This window comes from Phyllobates terribilis, unplaced genomic scaffold (assembly GCF_046119375.1).
Source record: "Phyllobates terribilis strain yellow unplaced genomic scaffold, ASM4611937v1 Scaffold_2__4_contigs__length_985480577, whole genome shotgun sequence".
Classification (NCBI taxonomy): Eukaryota; Metazoa; Chordata; class Amphibia; order Anura; family Dendrobatidae; genus Phyllobates; species Phyllobates terribilis.
The window spans coordinates 120,926,064-120,946,692 of record NW_027362762.1 but is presented as its reverse complement, the minus strand read 5'-3'; the positions used below and the strand labels follow the sequence as shown (position 1 = coordinate 120,946,692).

At 51.7% G+C, this 20,629-nt stretch overlaps 1 protein-coding gene across 1 annotated transcript in view; it reads left to right on the top strand.

Annotated features, from left to right (window-relative positions):
• Positions 1–3,835: 3,835 nt before the first annotated feature.
• Positions 3,836–20,629, top strand: part of ALG5 (ALG5 dolichyl-phosphate beta-glucosyltransferase) — a 31,124-nt gene continuing 14,330 nt past the window's right edge. Inside the window, exons 1-3 of the mRNA XM_073662560.1 lie at positions 3,836–4,098; positions 16,186–16,357; positions 18,989–19,035. Coding sequence (XP_073518661.1) covers positions 4,033–4,098; positions 16,186–16,357; positions 18,989–19,035 — 285 coding nt within the window. The 5' untranslated portion in view covers positions 3,836–4,032. The remainder of the gene's footprint in view (positions 4,099–16,185; positions 16,358–18,988; positions 19,036–20,629) is intronic.

Below are 20,629 nucleotides of genomic sequence, written 5' to 3'. Positions count from 1 at the left end.
AGAACAAGCAATTATATGATCACAAGTTCAAGTCTTGCAAGAACGCTAAAAAATAAAGAGAACTATCAAGAACATATAATCATCTGAATCCCCCTCTTTTACCCAGTTTAAAAATAAACATATTTGGTATCGCCACGCCCATAAAATAGTCTGGTTATAGTCCGATCTATCAAGTTAAAAACTGTTTAACGTGTACGGTAAATATCATAAAGCAAAGAAAAAAAAAACAGAATCGCCAGAACTGTCAATTTTCAGTCCCCCAAAAATGCAATGAAAAGCGATCACACAATCATATGTAGCTCACAATGGTACTAATAAAACCATCAGCTCTCCACAGAAGAGCAGGTCCTCACAGAGCTCCATCCACAGAAGAGCAGGTCCTCACAGAGCTCCATCCACAGAAGAGCAGGTCCTCACAGAGCTCCATCCACAGAAGAGCAGGTCCTCACAGAGCTCCATCCACAGAAGAGCAGGTCCTCACAGAGCTCCATCCACAGAACAGCAGGTCCTCACAGAGCTCCATCCACAGAAGAGCAGGTCCTCACAGAGCTCCATCCACAGAAGAGCAGGTCCTCACAGAGCTCCATCCACAGAAGAGAAGGTCCTCACAGAGCTCCATCCACAGAAGAGCATGTCCTCACAGACCTCCATCCACAGAAGAGAAGGTCGTCACAGAGCTCCATCCACAGAAGAGCAGGTCCTCACAGACCTCCATCCACAGAAGAGCAGGTCCTCACAGAGCTCCATCCACAGAAGAGCAGGTCCTCACAGAGCTCCATCCACAGAAGAGCAGGTCCTCACAGAGCTCCATCCACAGAAGAGCAGGTCCTCACAGAGCTCCATCCACAGAAGAGCAGGTCCTCACAGAGCTCCATCCACAGAAGAGCAGGTCCTCACAGAGCTCCATCCACAGAAGAGAAGGTCCTCACAGAGCTCCATCCACAGAAGAGCAGGTCCTCACAGACCTCCATCCACAGAAGAGCAGGTCCTTACAGACCTCCATCCACAGAAGAGCAGGTCCTCACAGAGCTCCATCCACAGAAGAGCAGATCCTCACAGAGCTCCATCCACAGAAGAGCAGGTCCTCACAGAGCTCCATCCACAGAAAAGCAGGTCCTCACAGACCTCCATCCACAGAAGAGCAGGTCCTCACAGACCTCCATCCACAGAAGAGCAGGTCCTCACAGAGCTCCATCCACAGAAGAGCAGATCCTCACAGAGCTCCATCCACAGAAGAGCAGGTCCTCACAGAGCTCCATCCACAGAAGAGCAGGTCCTCACAGACCTCCATCCACAGAAGAGCATGTCCTCACAGAGCTCCATCCACAGAAGAGCAGGTCCTCACAGAGCTCCATCCACAGAAGAGCAGGTCCTCACAGAGCTCCATTCACAGAAGAGCAGGTCCTCACAGAGCTCCATCCACAGAACAGCAGATCCTCACAGAGCTCCATCCACAGAAGACCAGGTCCTCACAGAGCTCCATCCACAGAAGAGCAGGTACTCACAGAGCTCCATCCACAGAAGAGCAGGTCCTCACAGAGCTCCATCCACAGAAGAGCAGGTCCTCACAGAGCTCCATCCACAGAAGAGCAGGTCCTCACAGAGCTCCATCCACAGAAGAGCAGGTCCTCACAGAGCTCCATCCACAGAAGAGAAGGTCCTCACAGAGCTCCATCCACAGAAGAGCAGGTCCTCACAGACCTCCATCCACAGAAGAGCAGGTCCTCACAGACCTCCATCCACAGAAGAGCAGGTCCTCACAGAGCTCCATCCACAGAAGAGCAGATCCTCACAGAGCTCCATCCACAGAAGAGCAGGTCCTCACAGAGCTCCATCCACAGAAGAGCAGGTCCTCACAGACCTCCATCCACAGAAGAGCAGGTCCTCACAGACCTCCATCCACAGAAGAGCAGGTCCTCACAGAGCTCCATCCACAGAAGAGCAGATCCTCACAGAGCTCCATCCACAGAAGAGCAGGTCCTCACAGAGCTCCATCCACAGAAGAGCAGGTCCTCACAGACCTCCATCCACAGAAGAGCAGGTCCTCACAGAGCTCCATCCACAGAAGAGCAGGTCCTCACAGAGCTCCATCCACAGAAGAGCAGGTCCTCACAGAGCTCCATCCACAGAACAGCAGATCCTCACAGAGCTCCATCCACAGAAGACCAGGTCCTCACAGAGCTCCATCCACAGAAGAGCAGGTACTCACAGAGCTCCATCCACAGAAGAGCAGGTCCTCACAGAGCTCCATCCACAGAAGAGCAGGTCCTCACAGAGCTCCATCCACAGAAGAGCAGGTCCTCACAGAGCTCCATCCACAGAAGAAAAAATGTTACGGATCTCAGAAAACGGCGACATAAACACATTTTTTTCTTCAAATTTTTTCTAGTAGCCAAAACAGCTAGTATTCTAGTGTTTAGGTAGTACGAGGGCTGAAAGACTATACTGCAGACTGAGTCCAGAGTATATATGAGGGAAGTGATCCCCCCGCCTCCTCCAGCCCCTCGGGGTGCTGATCTATCGGCCATTATATATACATATGTACGTATCCCCAAGCTGTCGTCCATCGCCCTGAGGAGCGAGAGTGCACGCAACCCACAAAAACCCTGATTCTGTATAAGTCCTCATTCACACGAGAGGTGAGGAAAAAATCACAGAGACATGTCCGATATTGCTCCGAGTGTCAGATCAAAATCGGCATTGCAAGTCTATGGGTCCGTGAGAAAAGCGGCCCGCACTTGGACGACATCAGAGTGAGATCTGATTTTCATGAACTGCCAGGAAGGAGAAGGTGGAAAGTGTTTTTTTTATTTCTCCATGTATGAGAAAATGGGATGACACTTGGACCATACTCTGATCATACTCTGACCAGAATAATCAGTCCGTTGTTCTCGTACATGGAAAAACTGGACGTGTGAATGAAGGCCTAAGTCAGTATATTCCTTCTGAGCTCCTAGTAGCCAGAAGCAATACAATGTTTTTTTGTTGCCTTTTCGGATACTATAAACATATCTGGTATTTTTCATCCTTAAACGTCCGATATATGAAAATATAACATTAATGAACCCGTACAGAATGGAAAATCCAGAATTGTCATTTTACGGTCTCCGCACCCCTCCCAAAAATTGCAATACAAAGTGATCAAAACCATTTATGCCCCAAATGGTCCCAATAACAACGTCAGCCCGCCGAGTACAAAACCATCCCTCGCCAGATCCATCCCCCGAGAAAGAAACAAGTTACAGACCTCAGAAAATGGCGATGGGAAACTTTTCCTAGTCCTGACTTTATTTTTAGACACTAAAGTATAAAAAACCCTCCAAAGTCTGGTCTGGCGGTGACCGCGCCGAGCCGGAGAATCACGGTTCTCAGACATTTCTACAGCACAAATAACATAAAAACGAAACGCAAAAATAATTGGTGGAATTGCATTTTATTTCACCAATTTCCCTCCCTTGTCATGTTTTCCCCTGATTTTCAGTACAATAATAGTAAAGTGAATGGTGTCATTCACAGCTACAAACTCTTCCTGCAAAATAACCCAAAAAAAAGTTCTAGGAGGAAAAAACGAAAGTGCAGGAAGGGGTTAATGATGCACTATCCCCCCATAGGATGGGGCCAGTGAGGCGCTCCTAACACTGAGACTCCATGTGCTTTTACTGAACGCGATCAGAACATTGAGGCTCCCATGTCTGGCAGTGATTATTGGGGGATGTCCAGCTCCGCACAGCGCCGTGTTCCATATGTGCTACACGAGCAGAAAATGCTGGAGCCGCTATACTGCCTCCGGACGCACGGTGGCGCTCCTGGCAAGCAGCTGGACTAGCGGCGAGGATGAGCGGTTCGCTCTTGAATCAGAGCCTGCAGTAGAACGTTGACAGCCTCACTTCCGCATAGGTGTAACTGTGCTATAGGTTCCGGCAGATGCAGCGCTGGTGTTTGCTGGGTACCGGAAGACAGTGGTTCCGGGCTGTAGACATTGCTGACAGCGCTCGGCTTTAGCTGTGTGAGGACGGGCATGGTGCGGGTATCATGCTCTGCTGCCTGTGTGATCTGCTGCAGCTGCTGGCTGCTCTGGCCGCGGTCCTGCTCGTCCTGGTGAGTCACGGTCACACGTTGGGCATGTAGATGTTGGCACATACACAGCAGCGGCTTCAGATATTGTGCTGCTAACTGTACAGATAGATGTGGGAAAAAATATCGTAGCGTAATGTGTACGCAGCTCCTGTGCAGACTGTGTCTCCATAGTAACTGAAACAGAGCCAGTGTAGTCTGAGCCGGCAGTAATTCCATCTGTCACCCCCTCCCTGCGCCCGTCCGTCCTCCTACCCCCCCCTCCCTGCGCCCGTCCGTCCTCCTACCCCCCCCTCCCTGCGCCCGTCCGTCCTCCTACCCCCCCCTCCCTGCGCCCGTCCGTCCTCCTACCCCCCCCCTCCCTGCGCCCGTCCGTCCTCCTACCCCCCCCTCCCTGCGCCCGTCCGTCCTCCTGCCCCCCTCCCTGCGCCCGTCCGTCCTCCTACCCCCCCTCCCTGCGCCCGTCCGTCCTCCTACCCCCCCCTCCCTGCGCCCGTCCGTCCTCCTGCCCCCCTCCCTGCGCCCGTCCGTCCTCCTACCCCCCCTCCCTGCGCCCGTCCGTCCTCCTACCCCCCCCTCCCTGCGCCCGTCCGTCCTCCTACCCCCCCTCCCTGCGCCCGTCCGTCCTCCTACCCCCCCCTCCCTGCGCCCGTCCGTCCTCCTACCCCCCCCTCCCTGCGCCCGTCCGTCCCCCTACCCCCCTCCCTGCGCCCGTCCGTCCTCCTACCCCCCTCGCTGCGCCCGTCCGTCCTCCTACCCCCCCTCGCTGCGCCCGTCCGTCCCCCTACCCCCCTCCCTGCGCCCGTCCGTCCCCCTACCCCCCTCGCTGCGCCCGTCCGTCCTCCTACCCCCCCTCGCTGCGCCCGTCCGTCCTCCTACCCCCCCTCGCTGCGCCCGTCCGTCCTCCTACCCCCCCTCGCTGCGCCCGTCCGTCCTCCTACCCCCCCTCGCTGCGCCCGTCCGTCCTCCTACCCCCCCTCGCTGCGCCCGTCCGTCCTCCTACCCCCCCTCGCTGCGCCCGTCCGTCCTCCTACCCCCCCTCGCTGCGCCCGTCCGTCCTCCTACCCCCCCTCGCTGCGCCCGTCCGTCCTCCTACCCCCCCTCGCTGCGCCCGTCCGTCCTCCTACCCCCCCTCGCTGCGCCCGTCCGTCCTCCTACCCCCCCTCGCTGCGCCCGTCCGTCCTCCTACCCCCCCTCGCTGCGCCCGTCCGTCCTCCTACCCCCCCTCGCTGCGCCCGTCCGTCCTCCTACCCCCCCTCGCTGCGCCCGTCCGTCCTCCTACCCCCCCTCGCTGCGCCCGTCCGTCCTCCTACCCCCCCTCGCTGCGCCCGTCCGTCCTCCTACCCCCCCTCGCTGCGCCCGTCCGTCCTCCTACCCCCCCTCGCTGCGCCCGTCCGTCCTCCTACCCCCCCTCGCTGCGCCCGTCCGTCGTCCTACCCCCCCTCGCTGCGCCCCTCGGTCGTCCTACCCCCCCCTCGCTGCGCCCCTCGGTCGTCCTACCCCCCCCTCGCTGCGCCCCTCGGTCGTCCTACCCCCCCCTCGCTGCGCCCCTCGGTCGTCCTACCCCCCCCTCGCTGCGCCCCTCGGTCGTCCTACCCCCCCCTCGCTGCGCCCCTCGGTCGTCCTACCCCCCCCTCGCTGCGCCCCTCGGTCGTCCTACCCCCCCCTCGCTGCGCCCCTCGGTCGTCCTACCCCCCCCTCGCTGCGCCCCTCGGTCGTCCTACCCCCCCCCTCGCTGCGCCCCTCGGTCGTCCTACCCCCCCCTCGCTGCGCCCCTCGGTCGTCCTACCCCCCCCCTCGCTGCGCCCCTCGGTCGTCCTACCCCCCCCTCGCTGCGCCCCTCGGTCGTCCTACCCCCCCCTCGCTGCGCCCCTCGGTCGTCCTACCCCCCCCTCGCTGCGCCCCTCGGTCGTCCTACCCCCCCCTCGCTGCGCCCCTCGGTCGTCCTACCCCCCCCTCGCTGCGCCCCTCGGTCGTCCTACCCCCCCCTCGCTGCGCCCCTCGGTCGTCCTACCCCCCCCTCGCTGCGCCCCTCGGTCGTCCTACCCCCCCCCTCGCTGCGCCCCTCGGTCGTCCTACCCCCCCCCTCGCTGCGCCCCTCGGTCGTCCTACCCCCCCCCTCGCTGCGCCCCTCGGTCGTCCTACCCCCCCCTCGCTGCGCCCCTCGGTCGTCCTACCCCCCCCCTCGCTGCGCCCCTCGGTCGTCCTACCCCCCCCCTCGCTGCGCCCCTCGGTCGTCCTACCCCCCCCCTCGCTGCGCCCCTCGGTCGTCCTACCCCCCCCCTCGCTGCGCCCCTCGGTCGTCCTACCCCCCCCCTCGCTGCGCCCCTCGGTCGTCCTACCCCCCCCCTCGCTGCGCCCCTCGGTCGTCCTACCCCCCCCTCGCTGCGCCCCTCGGTCGTCCTACCCCCACCCTCGCTGCGCCCCTCGGTCGTCCTACCCCCACCCTCGCTGCGCCCCTCGGTCGTCCTACCCCCACCCTCGCTGCGCCCCTCGGTCGTCCTACCCCCACCCTCGCTGCGCCCCTCGGTCGTCCTACCCCCACCCTCGCTGCGCCCCTCGGTCGTCCTACCCCCACCCTCGCTGCGCCCCTCGGTCGTCCTACCCCCACCCTCGCTGCGCCCCTCGGTCGTCCTACCCCCACCCTCGCTGCGCCCCTCGGTCGTCCTACCCCCACCCTCGCTGCGCCCCTCGGTCGTCCTACCCCCACCCTCGCTGCGCCCCTCGGTCGTCCTACCCCCACCCTCGCTGCGCCCCTCGGTCGTCCTACCCCCACCCTCGCTGCGCCCCTCGGTCGTCCTACCCCCACCCTCGCTGCGCCCCTCGGTCGTCCTACCCCCACCCTCGCTGCGCCCCTCGGTCGTCCTACCCCCACCCTCGCTGCGCCCCTCGGTCGTCCTACCCCCACCCTCGCTGCGCCCCTCGGTCGTCCTACCCCCACCCTCGCTGCGCCCCTCGGTCGTCCTACCCCCACCCTCGCTGCGCCCCTCGGTCGTCCTCCCACCCCCACCCTCCCTGCGCCCGTCCGTCGTCTCCCCCCGACCCCTGAGCCCGTCCGTCGTCGTCGTCTCCCCCCTGCGTCTTCCCGCCTGCGCCCACTTTGTCGGAACTGGCTTGAAAACGCCAGAAGTTGACTAATTTTTCTGCAGCTTTGGCAATTCAAGAATATTTTGACTTTTTAAAGCAATTTACTCCAGTGTTCTGGCAGAACAGCTTTGATGAATCGGGGTGTTAGTCGCTATATTAATTATTCAGACAATTGACTAAATGGTCGCTGCTCCCGGCCAGTCGGGCTGCGCTGCAGGCAGAGATCCGCTTCTCACCATTTTTCTTTTTGCTTTTCTCAGTGTCGGCTTATACTTATGATATCAAGTTTCAGGAAGTAAATAGTGATTGTGTCCTACAGATGTCATATTAATAGTACGTTCCCTAAGGCACAATGTGGGTGTACAGTGGATATATCGTCACTAAGCCTCTCAGAAATGAGTCTGACACAGACCACGAGTCACCTGCCTAACTCTGCCCTCTCCTTTCCCCTGAGCCTTTTTCACTACTGAGTTTCTATATAGAGATTCGCTATAAATATATATAGGAAAATTTCTGACAGCACCCCATTTGTATGTGTGATAATTCTATGTTAGATTATGTGTCTAAGATTATAAAAATGGGTGAGGAGATGTTAGTGGGTTGTGTCTAGGATTCAATCCAAGTGAAGTGTGGTGAGCGGCAATAGCTGACACGGCCCATGTACAATAAGGGTGCTGTTTCTGGGGAAAAACAAGAGTAAATCCTTTATTTTAATACTGTGCGAGCAGAAGTTGCACAGCGCCATTCACTTCTATGCGGGAGGTGAGCGATGTTGATGACATTGAGTCTGCACATACCTCTTGGGTTCCGTTTCCTGGTAGGGATGTGTGAATGCGATGTCATTAGTGCGGTCTATCACTTGATACAGATGTGCAGCGCTAGAGGATATTGTTTTATTCTGTTTCAGCTCCTCCGTATTTTACATATCACCAATTTTATAAGTAAATATATTTCTAAAGGTGCCATTGACGTGAAATTCTCACCAATCCAATCCACACAGGTAAAGAAATCACCATAGATGTCCATAAATTATGTGAAATAATGAGAAATGACCCAGGGAAAAAGTATTGAACACGCTTACTGAAATTTATTGCACGCTTCGTTCAAAAGTCTTTGGTGATGTTAGTTTAAAACAGGGCTGTGGAGTCGGTAAGCCAAACCTCCGACTCCAACTCCTCAATTTCCATGACACTGACTCAGACTCCCTCATACACAGCTCATGTTTTAGTGATAAATTTACTGTAGCACAGATTCATCTCAACTAAAAGTCTAGACCAGGGGTCTCAAACTCGGCTGGGTATATGGGCCGCACATGGAAACAATTTGAATTTGGGGGGCCGCATTCTTTGTTCAATGTGACATTTTTAGTGATACCATTTTTTTTGTATACACCTTTTGAACATTTTTGCCGTGTTTATTTTTTTATGGCTTGGGTCGTTATGGATGTGGCGATAATAAACGTGCACTTTTTTGTGTTTACTTTAGTTTACATATAAAACAGCATTTTTAGTGCCCAATATTTTTTCATGCTTTATTTTATTTTTTATTTTTTTTACAATTTTATTTCCCCCAATTGGCCACATACAGTAATATTGTCTTACAATTAGCATCATATAGTAATAATGGAAAACATCTTGTAGTAATGTTCCCCATCCAAGTCCCCATCTTGTACTAATGTGCCCCATCCAGGTCCCCATCCTGTGGCTATGTGCCCCATCCAGGTCCCCATCCTGTGGCAACGTTCCCCATCCTGGCGCCCATCTTGTACTAATGTGCCTCATCCAGGTCCCCATCTTGGGGCTATGTGCCCCATCCAGGTCCCCATCCTGTGGCAATGTGCCCCATCCAGGTCCCCATCTTGTGGCTATGTGCCCCATCCAGGTCCCCATCTTGTGGCTATGTGCCCCATCCAGGTCCCCATCCTGTGGCTATGTGCCCCATCCAGGTCCCCTCTTGTGGCTATGTGCCCCATCCAGGTCCCCATCTTGTGGCTATGTGCCCCATCCAGGTCCCCATCCTGTGGCTATGTGCCCCATCCAGGTCCCCATCCTGTGGCTATGTGCCCCATCCAGGTCCCCATCCTGTGGCTATGTGCCCCATCCAGGTCCCCTCTTGTGGCTATGTGCCCCATCCAGGTCCCCTCTTGTGGCTATGTGCCCCATCCAGGTCCACATCTTGAGGCTATGTGCCCCATCCAGGTCCCCTCTTGTGGCTCTGTGCCCCATCCAGGTCCCCTCTTGTGGCTATGTGCCCCATCCAGGTCCCCTCTTGTGGCTATGTGCCCCATCCAGGTCCCCATCCTGTGGCTATGTGCCCCATCCAGGTCCCCTCTTGTGGCTATGTGCCCCATCCAGGTCCCCTCTTGTGGCTATGTGCCCCATCCAGGTCCCCATCTTGTGGCTATGTGCCCCATCCAGGTCCACATCTTGAGGCTCTGTGCCCCATCCAGGTCCCCTCTTGTGGCTCTGTGCCCCATCCAGGTCCCCTCTTGTGGCTCTGTGCCCCATCCAGGTCCCCTCTTGTGGCTCTGTGCCCCATCCAGGTCCCCTCTTGTGGCTCTGTGCCCCATCCAGGTCCCCTCTTGTGGCTATGTGCCCCATCCAGGTCCCCTCTTGTGGCTATGTGCCCCATCCAGGTCCCCTCTTGTGGCTATGTGCCCCATCCAGGTCCCCTCTTGTGGCTATGTGCCCCATCCAGGTCCCCTCTTGTGGCTATGTGCCCCATCCAGGTCCCCTCTTGTGGCTATGTGCCCCATCCAGGTCCCCTCTTGTGGCTATGTGCCCCATCCAGGTCCCCTCTTGTGGCTATGTGCCCCATCCAGGTCCCCTCTTGTGGCTATGTGCCCCATCCAGGTCCCCTCTTGTGGCTATGTGCCCCATCCAGGTCCCCTCTTGTGGCTATGTGCCCCATCCAGGTCCCCTCTTTTGGCTCTGTGCCCCCTGTGCTGTTCTTCACACACATAAAATAGAAAAAAAAAAAGATGATTCTCACCTGTCCTCCGTTCCCTCGGCGGCCTTCCTGCAGATGTGGCCCGCAGGCACCACAGAGTCCGACCCCTTGACGATCCCGACCTGGTCCAGGAGGAGCCGCCGACAGCAGCGCTGCATTGCCGCACAGAGACTGTCTCCCAGCACAGCATTTTCAATGTCAGCCGCCGGCCAATCAGAGGCCAGCAGCTGACATCTGCATATGGCAATGACGTCATACTCGCTGCGCCGACACGCAGATATCAGCTGCTGGCCTCTGATTGGCCAGCGGCTGGCATTGGAAATGCAGTGCTGGGAAACAGTCTCTGTGCGGCAATGCAGCGCTGCTGTCGGCGGCTCCTCCTGGACCAGGTCGGGATCATCAAGGGGTCTGTGCCTGCGGGCCGCATAAAGCAGCCTCAGGGGCCGCATGCGGCCCGCGGGCCGCGTGTTTGAGACCCCTGGTCTAGACCCTTAGATCAGGAATAGGACAGACATTTATAGCACATTTCATAACTTGCCCAAATTCTTTGGAAAAAATATTCCCCACAAACTGCATTGTACTACTGTACCCAATTTATTATATGTTTTAGGAGTTGGAGTCGGTCCATTTTATACCGACTCCACCAAAATGAACACCGACTCCGACTCCACAGCCCTGGTTTAAAGACGCCTCCTGTATGGAGAAACTAGACGCAGGCATTGCTCAGGTGTGAATGATTCTTCCACACAAACACCCTTCAAATCTTGAAGGTATGTGGGCTCTTTCTATGAACTCTGACCTTTTAGTTCCTTCCATAAATTTTCTATTGGATTCAGGTCAGGTGATTGGCTGGGCCATTCCAGCAGCTATATTTTCTTTTTCTGATACCAATTGAGAGTTTCCTTGGCTGTGTGTTAAAGATCATGGTCTTGCTGAAATGTCCACCCTTGTTTCATCTTCATCATCCTGGTAGATGGCAGCAGATTTTTTTTCAAGAATGACTCGGTATTTGTCCATTCATCCTTCCTTCAATCATATGAAGTTTGTCGGTGCCGTATGCTGAAAAACAGCCCCACACCAAGATGTTCTCACCTCCAAACTTCACTGTTGGTATGATGTTTTTTGGGGTGATATGCCGTGCCCTTTGGCCTCCAAACATGGTGTGCATTATGGCATTCAAAGAGTTCAGTTTTGGTCTCATGTGACCAGACTATATTCCCTTAGTATTTCACATGCTTGTCTAAATGTTGTTGAGCAAACTGTAAACGCGTCTTGGAGTCTTGCGTGGAGAGTGTGCATACAGATCATGGAGGCTGAGTGCATTACTTATAGTTTTCTTTGAAACAGTTGTACCTACTGGTTCCAGGTCTTTCTGTAGCTCTCCACACGTGGTCCTTGGCTTTTGGACAACTCTTCTGATAATTCTTTTCACTCCTTTGTCTGAAAACTGAGCACCTGGTCGTGGCTGGTTTATGGTGAAATTATGTTCTTTCCGCTTCCGGATTATGGCCCCAACAGTGCTCACTGGAACCTTCAGTAGTTTGTAAATTCTTCTGTAACCAATACCATCAGTATGTTTTGCAACAATAAGGTTGCAAAGGTCTTGAGACAGCTCACTGGTTTTACCCATCATGAGATGTTTCTTGTGTTTCACCTTGGTAATGAGATACCTTTTTATAGACCATCAGTTGAACCAGCTGATATTATTTCTAACTAAGTGGCAGGATTGCTTTCTAATTTCTGATAGATTTCAGTTGGTGTCATGACTTTCCATGGCTTTTTGCACCTCTTTCTTCATGTGTTCAATACTTTTCTCTAATAACCCCCCACGACAGCACACAGGAGGATGTAACCCGACCCTAATAGGGACAGGAAATACGAAGAGGTTTAAATAGTCCCTCCAGTGTTATTTCCTGTCCCTATCAGGGATGAAGAGGTCATCCCCGGTGTGCTGGGCCGGGGACAGGCACTGGGGGAAAGCTACTAGCCGGGCAGCGGAGGATCGAGCGGTCTTTACCTCTCCTCCTCAGGGCGCTGCTCCCGTCTCCTCTGGATTCGGGACCCCCCTCCTGCAGTCCGCGCTCTCGGGCAAGGTCTGCAGGATCTTCTGACCGGAGGCCTCTCTGAGCTCTCCGGTCCATCTCCTCCCCCTCTGGATGCGTGGGCGATGCCGGCTCCCGGATGTGGAGCGCACGCCGCGGTGCCGGAAGTGATGTCGGACGCCGGGCGGTGGATGACATCACTTCCGGCAGTTTGCGTTCCACTGTGAACCACATCAAAAAGCTATGGGGGAAAAAGAGCGGAATGCCGCCGGTGATCAGAAATCTTCACCTGGATACCGGGGGAGGAGCCCTCTAAACAGAGGGAGGCGCTGGTCCGGTCGCCCATAAAAGGAGTCCTGGACAGGAAGACATCTGCAGGTAGGACAAAACCATGTCTGTTGAAGCTTCTCGCTCTGCATCTGTAGAGCCCAGCGCCGGTGCAGTCCCAGTAAGTATGGCACTGGTAGTCCATCTCCCAGATGCAGGAAATAGTGATTATAGCTCCCCTCCCCTTCTCCCCTCTCTTGTAGGGGGACAAGAAACCTGCATCTGGAGAAAAAGTTAAACCGTCACGCAGATGTCCCATCTGTACAAAAAAAAACTATGGTCCTCCCATAGAAAGCCCCTATGCTAGGACTGTACGGAGAAGATTATCAGGCTGGAACAAACTTCCTTAATGGAGGAGATAAAGGGGATTGTACGTCAGGAGATCAAATCCTCCTTAGCCTCGGTCACTCTCCCTACGCCCTCACCTAGTCAGGGTTCTACATCTACTCCCTCAGCAGCCAAAAAGAGGAAGATTAGCCCGCCTGAGGGAGGGGAGGAAGACTCTCAAGAGAAGATATATATCTCAGAAGATCTTCCAGAGGAAGGTGAACTAAGTCCAACCCCTGATAACTCCCAACGAGAGAGATATTATTTTCCATCAGATAGTTTGGAGGAACTCCTCATGGCAGTAAGGAGAACTATGGAGGTTGAGGAAGAAAAAAGTGCCCCAAACCGTACAGGATCAGATGTTTGGGGGGGCTACATTCCAGAAAAAAATTGGTGTTCCCTATACACCAGAGTATTAGGGACTTAGTCTTAGAAGAGTGGGAATCTCCAGAAAAGAGATTAAATACCCATACAGAGTTAAGGAATCGATTTCCTGTAGACAATGAGACGGCAGAATGCTGGTCTGAAGTCCCAAAAGTGGATATCCAAATTGCACGAGTAGCAAAGAAAACCACACTGCCCTTTGAAGATTCCTCTCAATTAAAAGACCCCTTGAAACGCAAAATGGAGGGACTACTCAGAAAATCATAGGAGACCTCGGCAACACTATTAAGCACCAACGCAATCTCTACGGGCGTAGCTCGATCAATGGCTCGTTGGCTAGATCAACTGGAGAAACACCTAGTTTCAGGCACTCCCCAGAGAAGACATCTTGGCATCACTACCGCTTCTACAGAAGGCTACAGGGTTTTTAGCAGACGCCTTGCAGAATCCATGAGAGTGGCGGCAAGAGCATCTGGGCTATCAAACTCTGTAAGAAGGGCCCTATGGTTGAAATCCTGGAACGGCGACGTGGCATCAAAAATGAAGTTGTGTTCCATCCCCCTTTAAGGGGAAATACATGTTCGGGGCAGCCCTAGATGATCTTCTAGAGAAGGCCTCAGACAAGAAGAAGGCCCTCCCGGAACCTAGGAATGTGAGGAAGAGGCCTTTTCGTCCCTCCAAAGAGCAGACCCCTCAATATAGGGGTAATGGCAAAACAGGAAGATGGAGCTACCCAAAAGGTAGAGGAGGCAAAAATCTTTTTCTCTCCCAAAACCAACGTCAGAACAGACCATGACGTCAGGACAGTCGGATTTTCTCCCTCCGTGGAAAGAAATCTGCTCAGACCCATGGGTCCTGAGGGTTGTTGAGTTCGGAGTAAAAATAAATTTCTCCTCCTATCCTCCAGACAGGATAAGGTTAACACCGCTCTCCTTTGAGTCGTCAGGCCACCCTGATATCCGGTCTTTCAGACCTATTGTCCTCAGGGGTGATATCCCTGGTTATTATTCCAGACTCTTCCTAATAAAAAAAACCAAATGGCTCACACCGAATTATAATCAATCTAAGGCCACTGAATCAGTATATCCACTGCCAACGATTCAAGATGGAATCTATCAGGTCGACGGTCCCCCTGATAGGACAGGACCATGTCATGGCCACAATCGACCTCCAGGATGCAAATTACCACATCCCCATACATCCACTTCACGGAGGTTCCTAAGATTCGCAGTGGCTCAGGGGGGGTCAAATAGTGTGGAGACCCCTCTAATCCTTCCTCTCATCAAGGATCTCCTTCTCCAGGGACCGATTCACCATCCAGATTCCGAGAGACTACACCTAACTGCCTGGCTTCTGAATTCCTGATATTAAAAACAAGAGGCCTCTCAGAGAAAGTCATCAAAACTCTCCAGAAGAGCAGGAAACCTGTAACGAACACCATTTACCATAAGATTTGGAAAACCTTCTTAAGATGGTGTGCACCCACTCGCCCAGACCCTCATAGGGCTGATGTGGCTCAGATTCTAGACTTTTTACAAGAAGGTCTGGACAAAGGTCTCAGACCTAGTTCTCTTAAGGTCCAGGTAGCGGCGTTAAGTTCATACTTCGATCAAAGACTAGCGGAACATTAGTACGTGAGAAGATTTATGACAGCAGCCACCCGCATCCACCCTAGAGTAACAGACCTGGTCCCCCCCTGGGACCATAACATTGTTCTGAAAGGGTTAACCCTTTGAGCCCTTATCAACCATAAGACTGGACAGACTGACCTGGAAAACGGCTTTCCTGGTGGCAATAACTACAGCCAGAAGAGTGTGTGAACTACACGCCCTTTCGGTTAACGAACCCTACCTGAGAATCCTGGAAGATCGTCTAATTTTCCAACTTGACCCTTCATTTCTACCTGAGGTGGTCTCAAATTTCCACAGATCTCAGGAGATAATCCTTCCATCTTTTTGTGACAACCCAAAAGACAAAAAAGAGATGGAATTCCACACTCTGGACGTTCAGAGAATAGTACTGCACTATCTTCAGGAAACAGAAGAAGGCAGGAAAGAGAAGAACCTATTTGTTCATACACAAGGTCCAAACAGAGGAAAGAAAGCAGCAAAATCACAATAGCCAACTGGATTAAGAGGGCGATTACGGAGGCTTACCAGATCCAGGATCTACCTCCTCCAGCAAAGCTCAAGGCCCATTCTACAAAGGCGATATCTGTCTCCTGGGCTGAAAAAGCCAGGGCATCCATCGAACAGATTTGCAGAGCTGCCACATGGTCCTCAATTCATACTTTCTCCAAACACTACAGACTAGACCTAATGTCTGTTGGAGATTTAGCCTTCGGAAGGAAGGTCCTTCAGGCTATTGCTCCTCCCTAGAATATCTTTGGTATACCTCCTGTGTGCTGTCGTGGGGGGTTATTAGAGAAAATAGAATTAGACTTACCGGTAATTTGGTTTCTAGTAACCCTCCACGACAGCATGGGTAATTCCCTCCCCCTCGCTTATTGTTTCTACGACAGCTTGATCAGTAGAAATAAAAATTAATTTGAAGCATCTATACTCTTGTGGTCCTTTGTAATAACAATGGAGGGAGGATGTGGGAGGGGCTATTTAAACCTCTTCCTATTTCCTGTCCCTATTAGGGTGGGGTTACATCCTGCTGTGTGCTGTCATGGTGGGTTATTAGAAACCGAATTACCGGTAAGTCTAATTCTATTTTTTTTCTGTGTCATTTCTCATAATTACACATAATTTATGGACATCTATGTTGTGATTTCTTTGCCTGTGTGGATTGGATGGGTTGTTACCGACATCTCGTGAGAATTCCATGTCAATAGCACCTTTAGAAATATAATTACTTAAGTATTGAACACAACACCAATTTTCTATTTCACCCGCTGTATCTTCCTCGCGGTATATAATATGCTTATTAATCCTTTTACCTATTATTATATTTCAACATTGTTTGTATTTTTTGTGGGGTTTTTCAACAGGTTGCAATTATAGCACATGTGACTGCCAGAAAAATGCCAAATCTACATCGCCACGAAGCAGAGAAGTTCTTTGTTGCCAGTAATGGAGAAAAGAAGCCTTTCCCAAGTATTCACGACCGGCCTGAAAAAGATCTGTCTGTTGTTGTCCCTGCATACAACGAAAAAGAGCGATGTAAGTGCTTTCTGTCTTCCATGGCGCTTTACATGTCAAAAAGGGGTATACATACAAAAATAATTAAAATAATCTTGAACAAAACGTGACAGCGACTGGTACATGAGGAGCGAGGATCCTGCCCGTGAGGGCTCACAATCTACAAGGGATGGGTGAGGATACAGTAGGTAAGGGTAGAGCTGGTCGTGCAGCGGTATGGTGGAGCGGTTGTTACTGCAGGGTTGTAGGCTTGTCTTAAGAGGTGGGTCTTCAGGTTCCTTTTAAGGATTTCCACGGTAGGTCAGAGTCTGATGTGTTGGGGTAGAGCGTTCCAAAGTAGTGGGGATGCATGGGAGAAATCTTGTATGCGATTGTGGGAAGAGGAGATAAGAGGGGAGTAGAGAAGGAGATCTTGTGAGGATCGGAGGTTGCATGCAGGTAGGTACCGGGAGACTAGGTCACAGATGTATCGAGGAGACAGGTTGTGGATGGTTTTGTATGCCATGGTCAGGGTTTTGAACTGGAGTCTCTGGGCAATGGGGAGCCAGTGAAGGGATTGACAGAGGAGAGAGGCCTGGGAATAGCCGGGGAACAGATGGATTAGTCGGGCAGCAGAGTTTAGGATAGATTGGAGGGGTGCGAGAGTGTAAGAAGGGAGGCCACAGAGCAGGAGGTTGCAGTAGTCGAGGCGGGAGATGATGAGGGCGTGCACTAGTGTTTTTGCAGATTTGTGGTTGAGGACTGTGCGGATCCGGGAGATATTTTTGAGTTGGAGTCGGCAGGAAGTGGAAAGGGCTTGGATATGTGGTTTGAAGGAGAGATCCGAGTCCAGAGTTACCCCCAAGGCAGCGAGCTTGCGGGACTGGGGAGAGTGAACAGCCATTGACATTGATAGATAGCTCAGGTGGGGGGGGGGATAAATGAGATGGTGGAAAGATGATGAATTCAGTTTAGTAGATCTGCTGATATTTTTCTCTTTTCTTCTGTCAACATCACCCACAGTGCAGGAAGCTGCAGCGCAGCCAGTGACATAGTGGAGGTCATCCCTGTGTGCCAGATTCTTGGGAGTGCAAAATTTACAGCCCCCACCACTGTCGAAGGATTTAGGGCGGAGAAATCCACTAAGCTGAAAGCACCAGTTTTTCACCCACTGAAAGTGGTGCAGTGAGTGCCTTGTTCCCCTGGCGATTAGACTGAGTGAGGCAGCAGACTCTTTATCTTTGTTGCTGCCTATTCAGAGCGCAGCAGAAGAGAAGACTTTGTCATGACCTGCTGTGCTGCTGTGCTCTGAGTGAGATGACAAAGCTCAGTATAGTGAAGCATTGACTGTGTGCAATTTCTTTACATTCAATACTTCATTACACTGAACTTTGTCATCTTAGTCGCAGCCTGTGTTGAGCACAGAAGGAATAAGAAGGTCTTCTCTACTGCTGTGCTCTGCATGAGGAGCAAACTAGATGACAGAGGCTGATCTTAACATAATGAAGTATTGAATCGTGTTGAGCTGCCGAGGACTGTCATCTCAGCTGCTGCACTTAGGGTATAATGCAGGAGGACCAATATTGCAACCCCTTCATCCCTGGAATTCAATATAGATTTCAATTCTGTTTTTGAAAAGTTTGCAAAAATTATAAGCAGGCAGTTTTTAAATATATTTGAATATACTAGCATTAAATGCATTTAATTCCGTCAGTATTTTCCTAAAATACATTTTCTAGGGTGATCAGGGGTTCAATACTGGACTGATCGGAGGGACTCAGGAGTGCTAAGGATTCAGTGACTAGAGGGGACTTAAAATGGTTCTCCACTACTCGGACAACCCCTTCTCAATGCTTGTTTCCCCCAGTAAAATAACACTTATTTTCACCGCCGCCTTTGGCACTGGCTCTCCCATGGATCGCGTGACATTATGTCACACAATCCCTGTGACCAATCAGCACTGGCTTCACTCTCCTCTCCTACAGACTTAATTGCCATCCAGAGAGTGAAGCTAGTGCTGATTTGCCACAGGGATTGCGTGACATAGTAATGTCACACAATCCACAAGAGAGCCAGTACCGACACCGCTTAAACGGCACCAGCATTGAAGGGGGGTATAGGTGTTATTTCACTGGGGGGGAAATACAGGGATTCAGAAGGGGTTGTCCTAGTAGTGGACAACCCCTTTAATGCTTGCCTTGCCTCTATGCAACCCATGCTACACCACTGAACACAGCCAGGGTAGGGAGTCTTGGGAAGGCTAGCAGTCTGCATCCACTTGATAATCAATTGGGGTCCTGATTGTTCCACTGTGATGCCAAATACTGTTAGATTCCACTTAAAATGACAGACATCCTGGTTGAACCTGGGGAGCCCCAATGTTGTAGCGGGGGTCCTGTCAGATGTCGTCATTGCCTGATTTGTGTCAGATCTGGCACTGCATGGTGGTTCCTGTCTGTAATAGAACAGGACCTTAGACGATCGCTATCTGTTATTTTTGTCTCATACACTCGCCTTTTGGTGTAGATCTCTACTAGTATTATTCGTCTCCACCAGTCGTAGCGGACTGCTGCCTTATAAATGGATGAGTAAGGATTGGGGTTGAGGTAAATCCATAATTCATGGAATTTGTTTGTATTTTATCATGTAAAACAATATTTTTCTCTCTTCCAGTACCTGTTATGATGGATGAGGCATTGGAATTTCTTGAAAAGAGACAGGTATATATGAAATATAACCCTGCATCTGTTGTATTATTATATTAATAATTTATTATCACTGAGCCGTTCATTAAGCTCCTACCTGCTTGTGCCGTGTGCATTACCTCAGGAACCCAAGAGCATGGGTGCCCCGAGGGAAAGTGACGGCCATCCATGTCCGAGCACATTCACATGGGGCACAAATATAAGTGTGATTATCATTGCTATGACCGTTTATCATCCCCTTAATCTTCAGTATGGGTAAATGATCAATCAACATTAGCTGCATTTTTAGCTTCAAAGGAACCTGTCAGAAACTTTTATCCTTCCCAATTCATTAATATGATTGTCTAACTCTTTAGCCAGATCCCTTTACGACCCCCAAGCACTGCTCCAGCAGCAAGAAATCACATTTTAAAAGTTCTGTATACATGTGTCTGGACGTACATTGGGGCGCTGCCTCACACTGTGTTCCCTGCCTGGGATTTTCAGTCCAGTGGGCAGTCCCATCAGTGACTGACAGCTATAAGTGTGTAAAGAGAGATGGCTGTCAGTCACTGATAGGGAGCGCCCACTAGACCAAAAGTCCCAGAAAGAGCAGAGGATTAACTGAATAAATCACAGGTTATACTAAATATTTTTTTCACAAAACTATACATCAATCCACTCATCACCCCCTGTTCTATCACATGGTGCCTGCAGATTGCACTGCATTATCATGGTGACAGGTTCCCTTTAAAGAGAACCTGCCACCATAAAAAAAATGCTAATAACCTGCAGATATGGGGTTAATCTGGAGGTCAATAGCGTTACTAACCTGCCCGGCATCTGCACTTAGCCAAACGCTGAGGGAGAAAGTTCAGTTTAATCAATAGATCTTGGCATAATAGTAAGTTCCACAATTGGATGTGTTTAAATAAAATGTTCCTGTGCTGAGATAATCTTATAAATGTTCCCCTGCTGTGTACTGTGTAATGGCTGTGTCTCTCACCATACAGGAACATGGTCTGATCATACCAGATCTCCTGGGCAGGGATGGAAGGAAACAGTATACAGACATTACAGCACGGGATCACAGCTGCTGCTTTCTGTGAGGTAAAACATTTCGCTGTCTGTTTTTAAACAATGTTTTACCTCAAAGAAAGAATCAGCTGTGATCCCCTGCTGTAATATCTGTATACTTTTTTCCTCCCCCCTGCCCAGGAGCTGTGGTATGATCAGACCATGTTCCTGCACGGTCAGACACAGCCATTACACAGTACACAGCAGGGGCACATTTATAAGATTATCTCAGCACAGGAACATTTTATTTAAACACATCCGATTGTGGAAATTATTATTATTCCAAGATCTATTGATTAAAATTAACTTTTGTTCGTGGGAAAACCCCTTTAAGTTCATTCAAAGTGGTGACTGAAGCTGGAATGCTGCCGGGGAGAATAAAGTTAATTTTCAGTCCATAGTGCTGCCTGCGTTTGTTGTAACCAACACTAGGGGGCAGTAATGTTATTGCAATAAAGTAGAACTGCTGTAAGAAATTTAATAGTGTTTGTGTTCCACTATCTGTGACTGCAGGATCCCAGCACCGCTTTGCTTTTCTAGGCACATCTTTTGC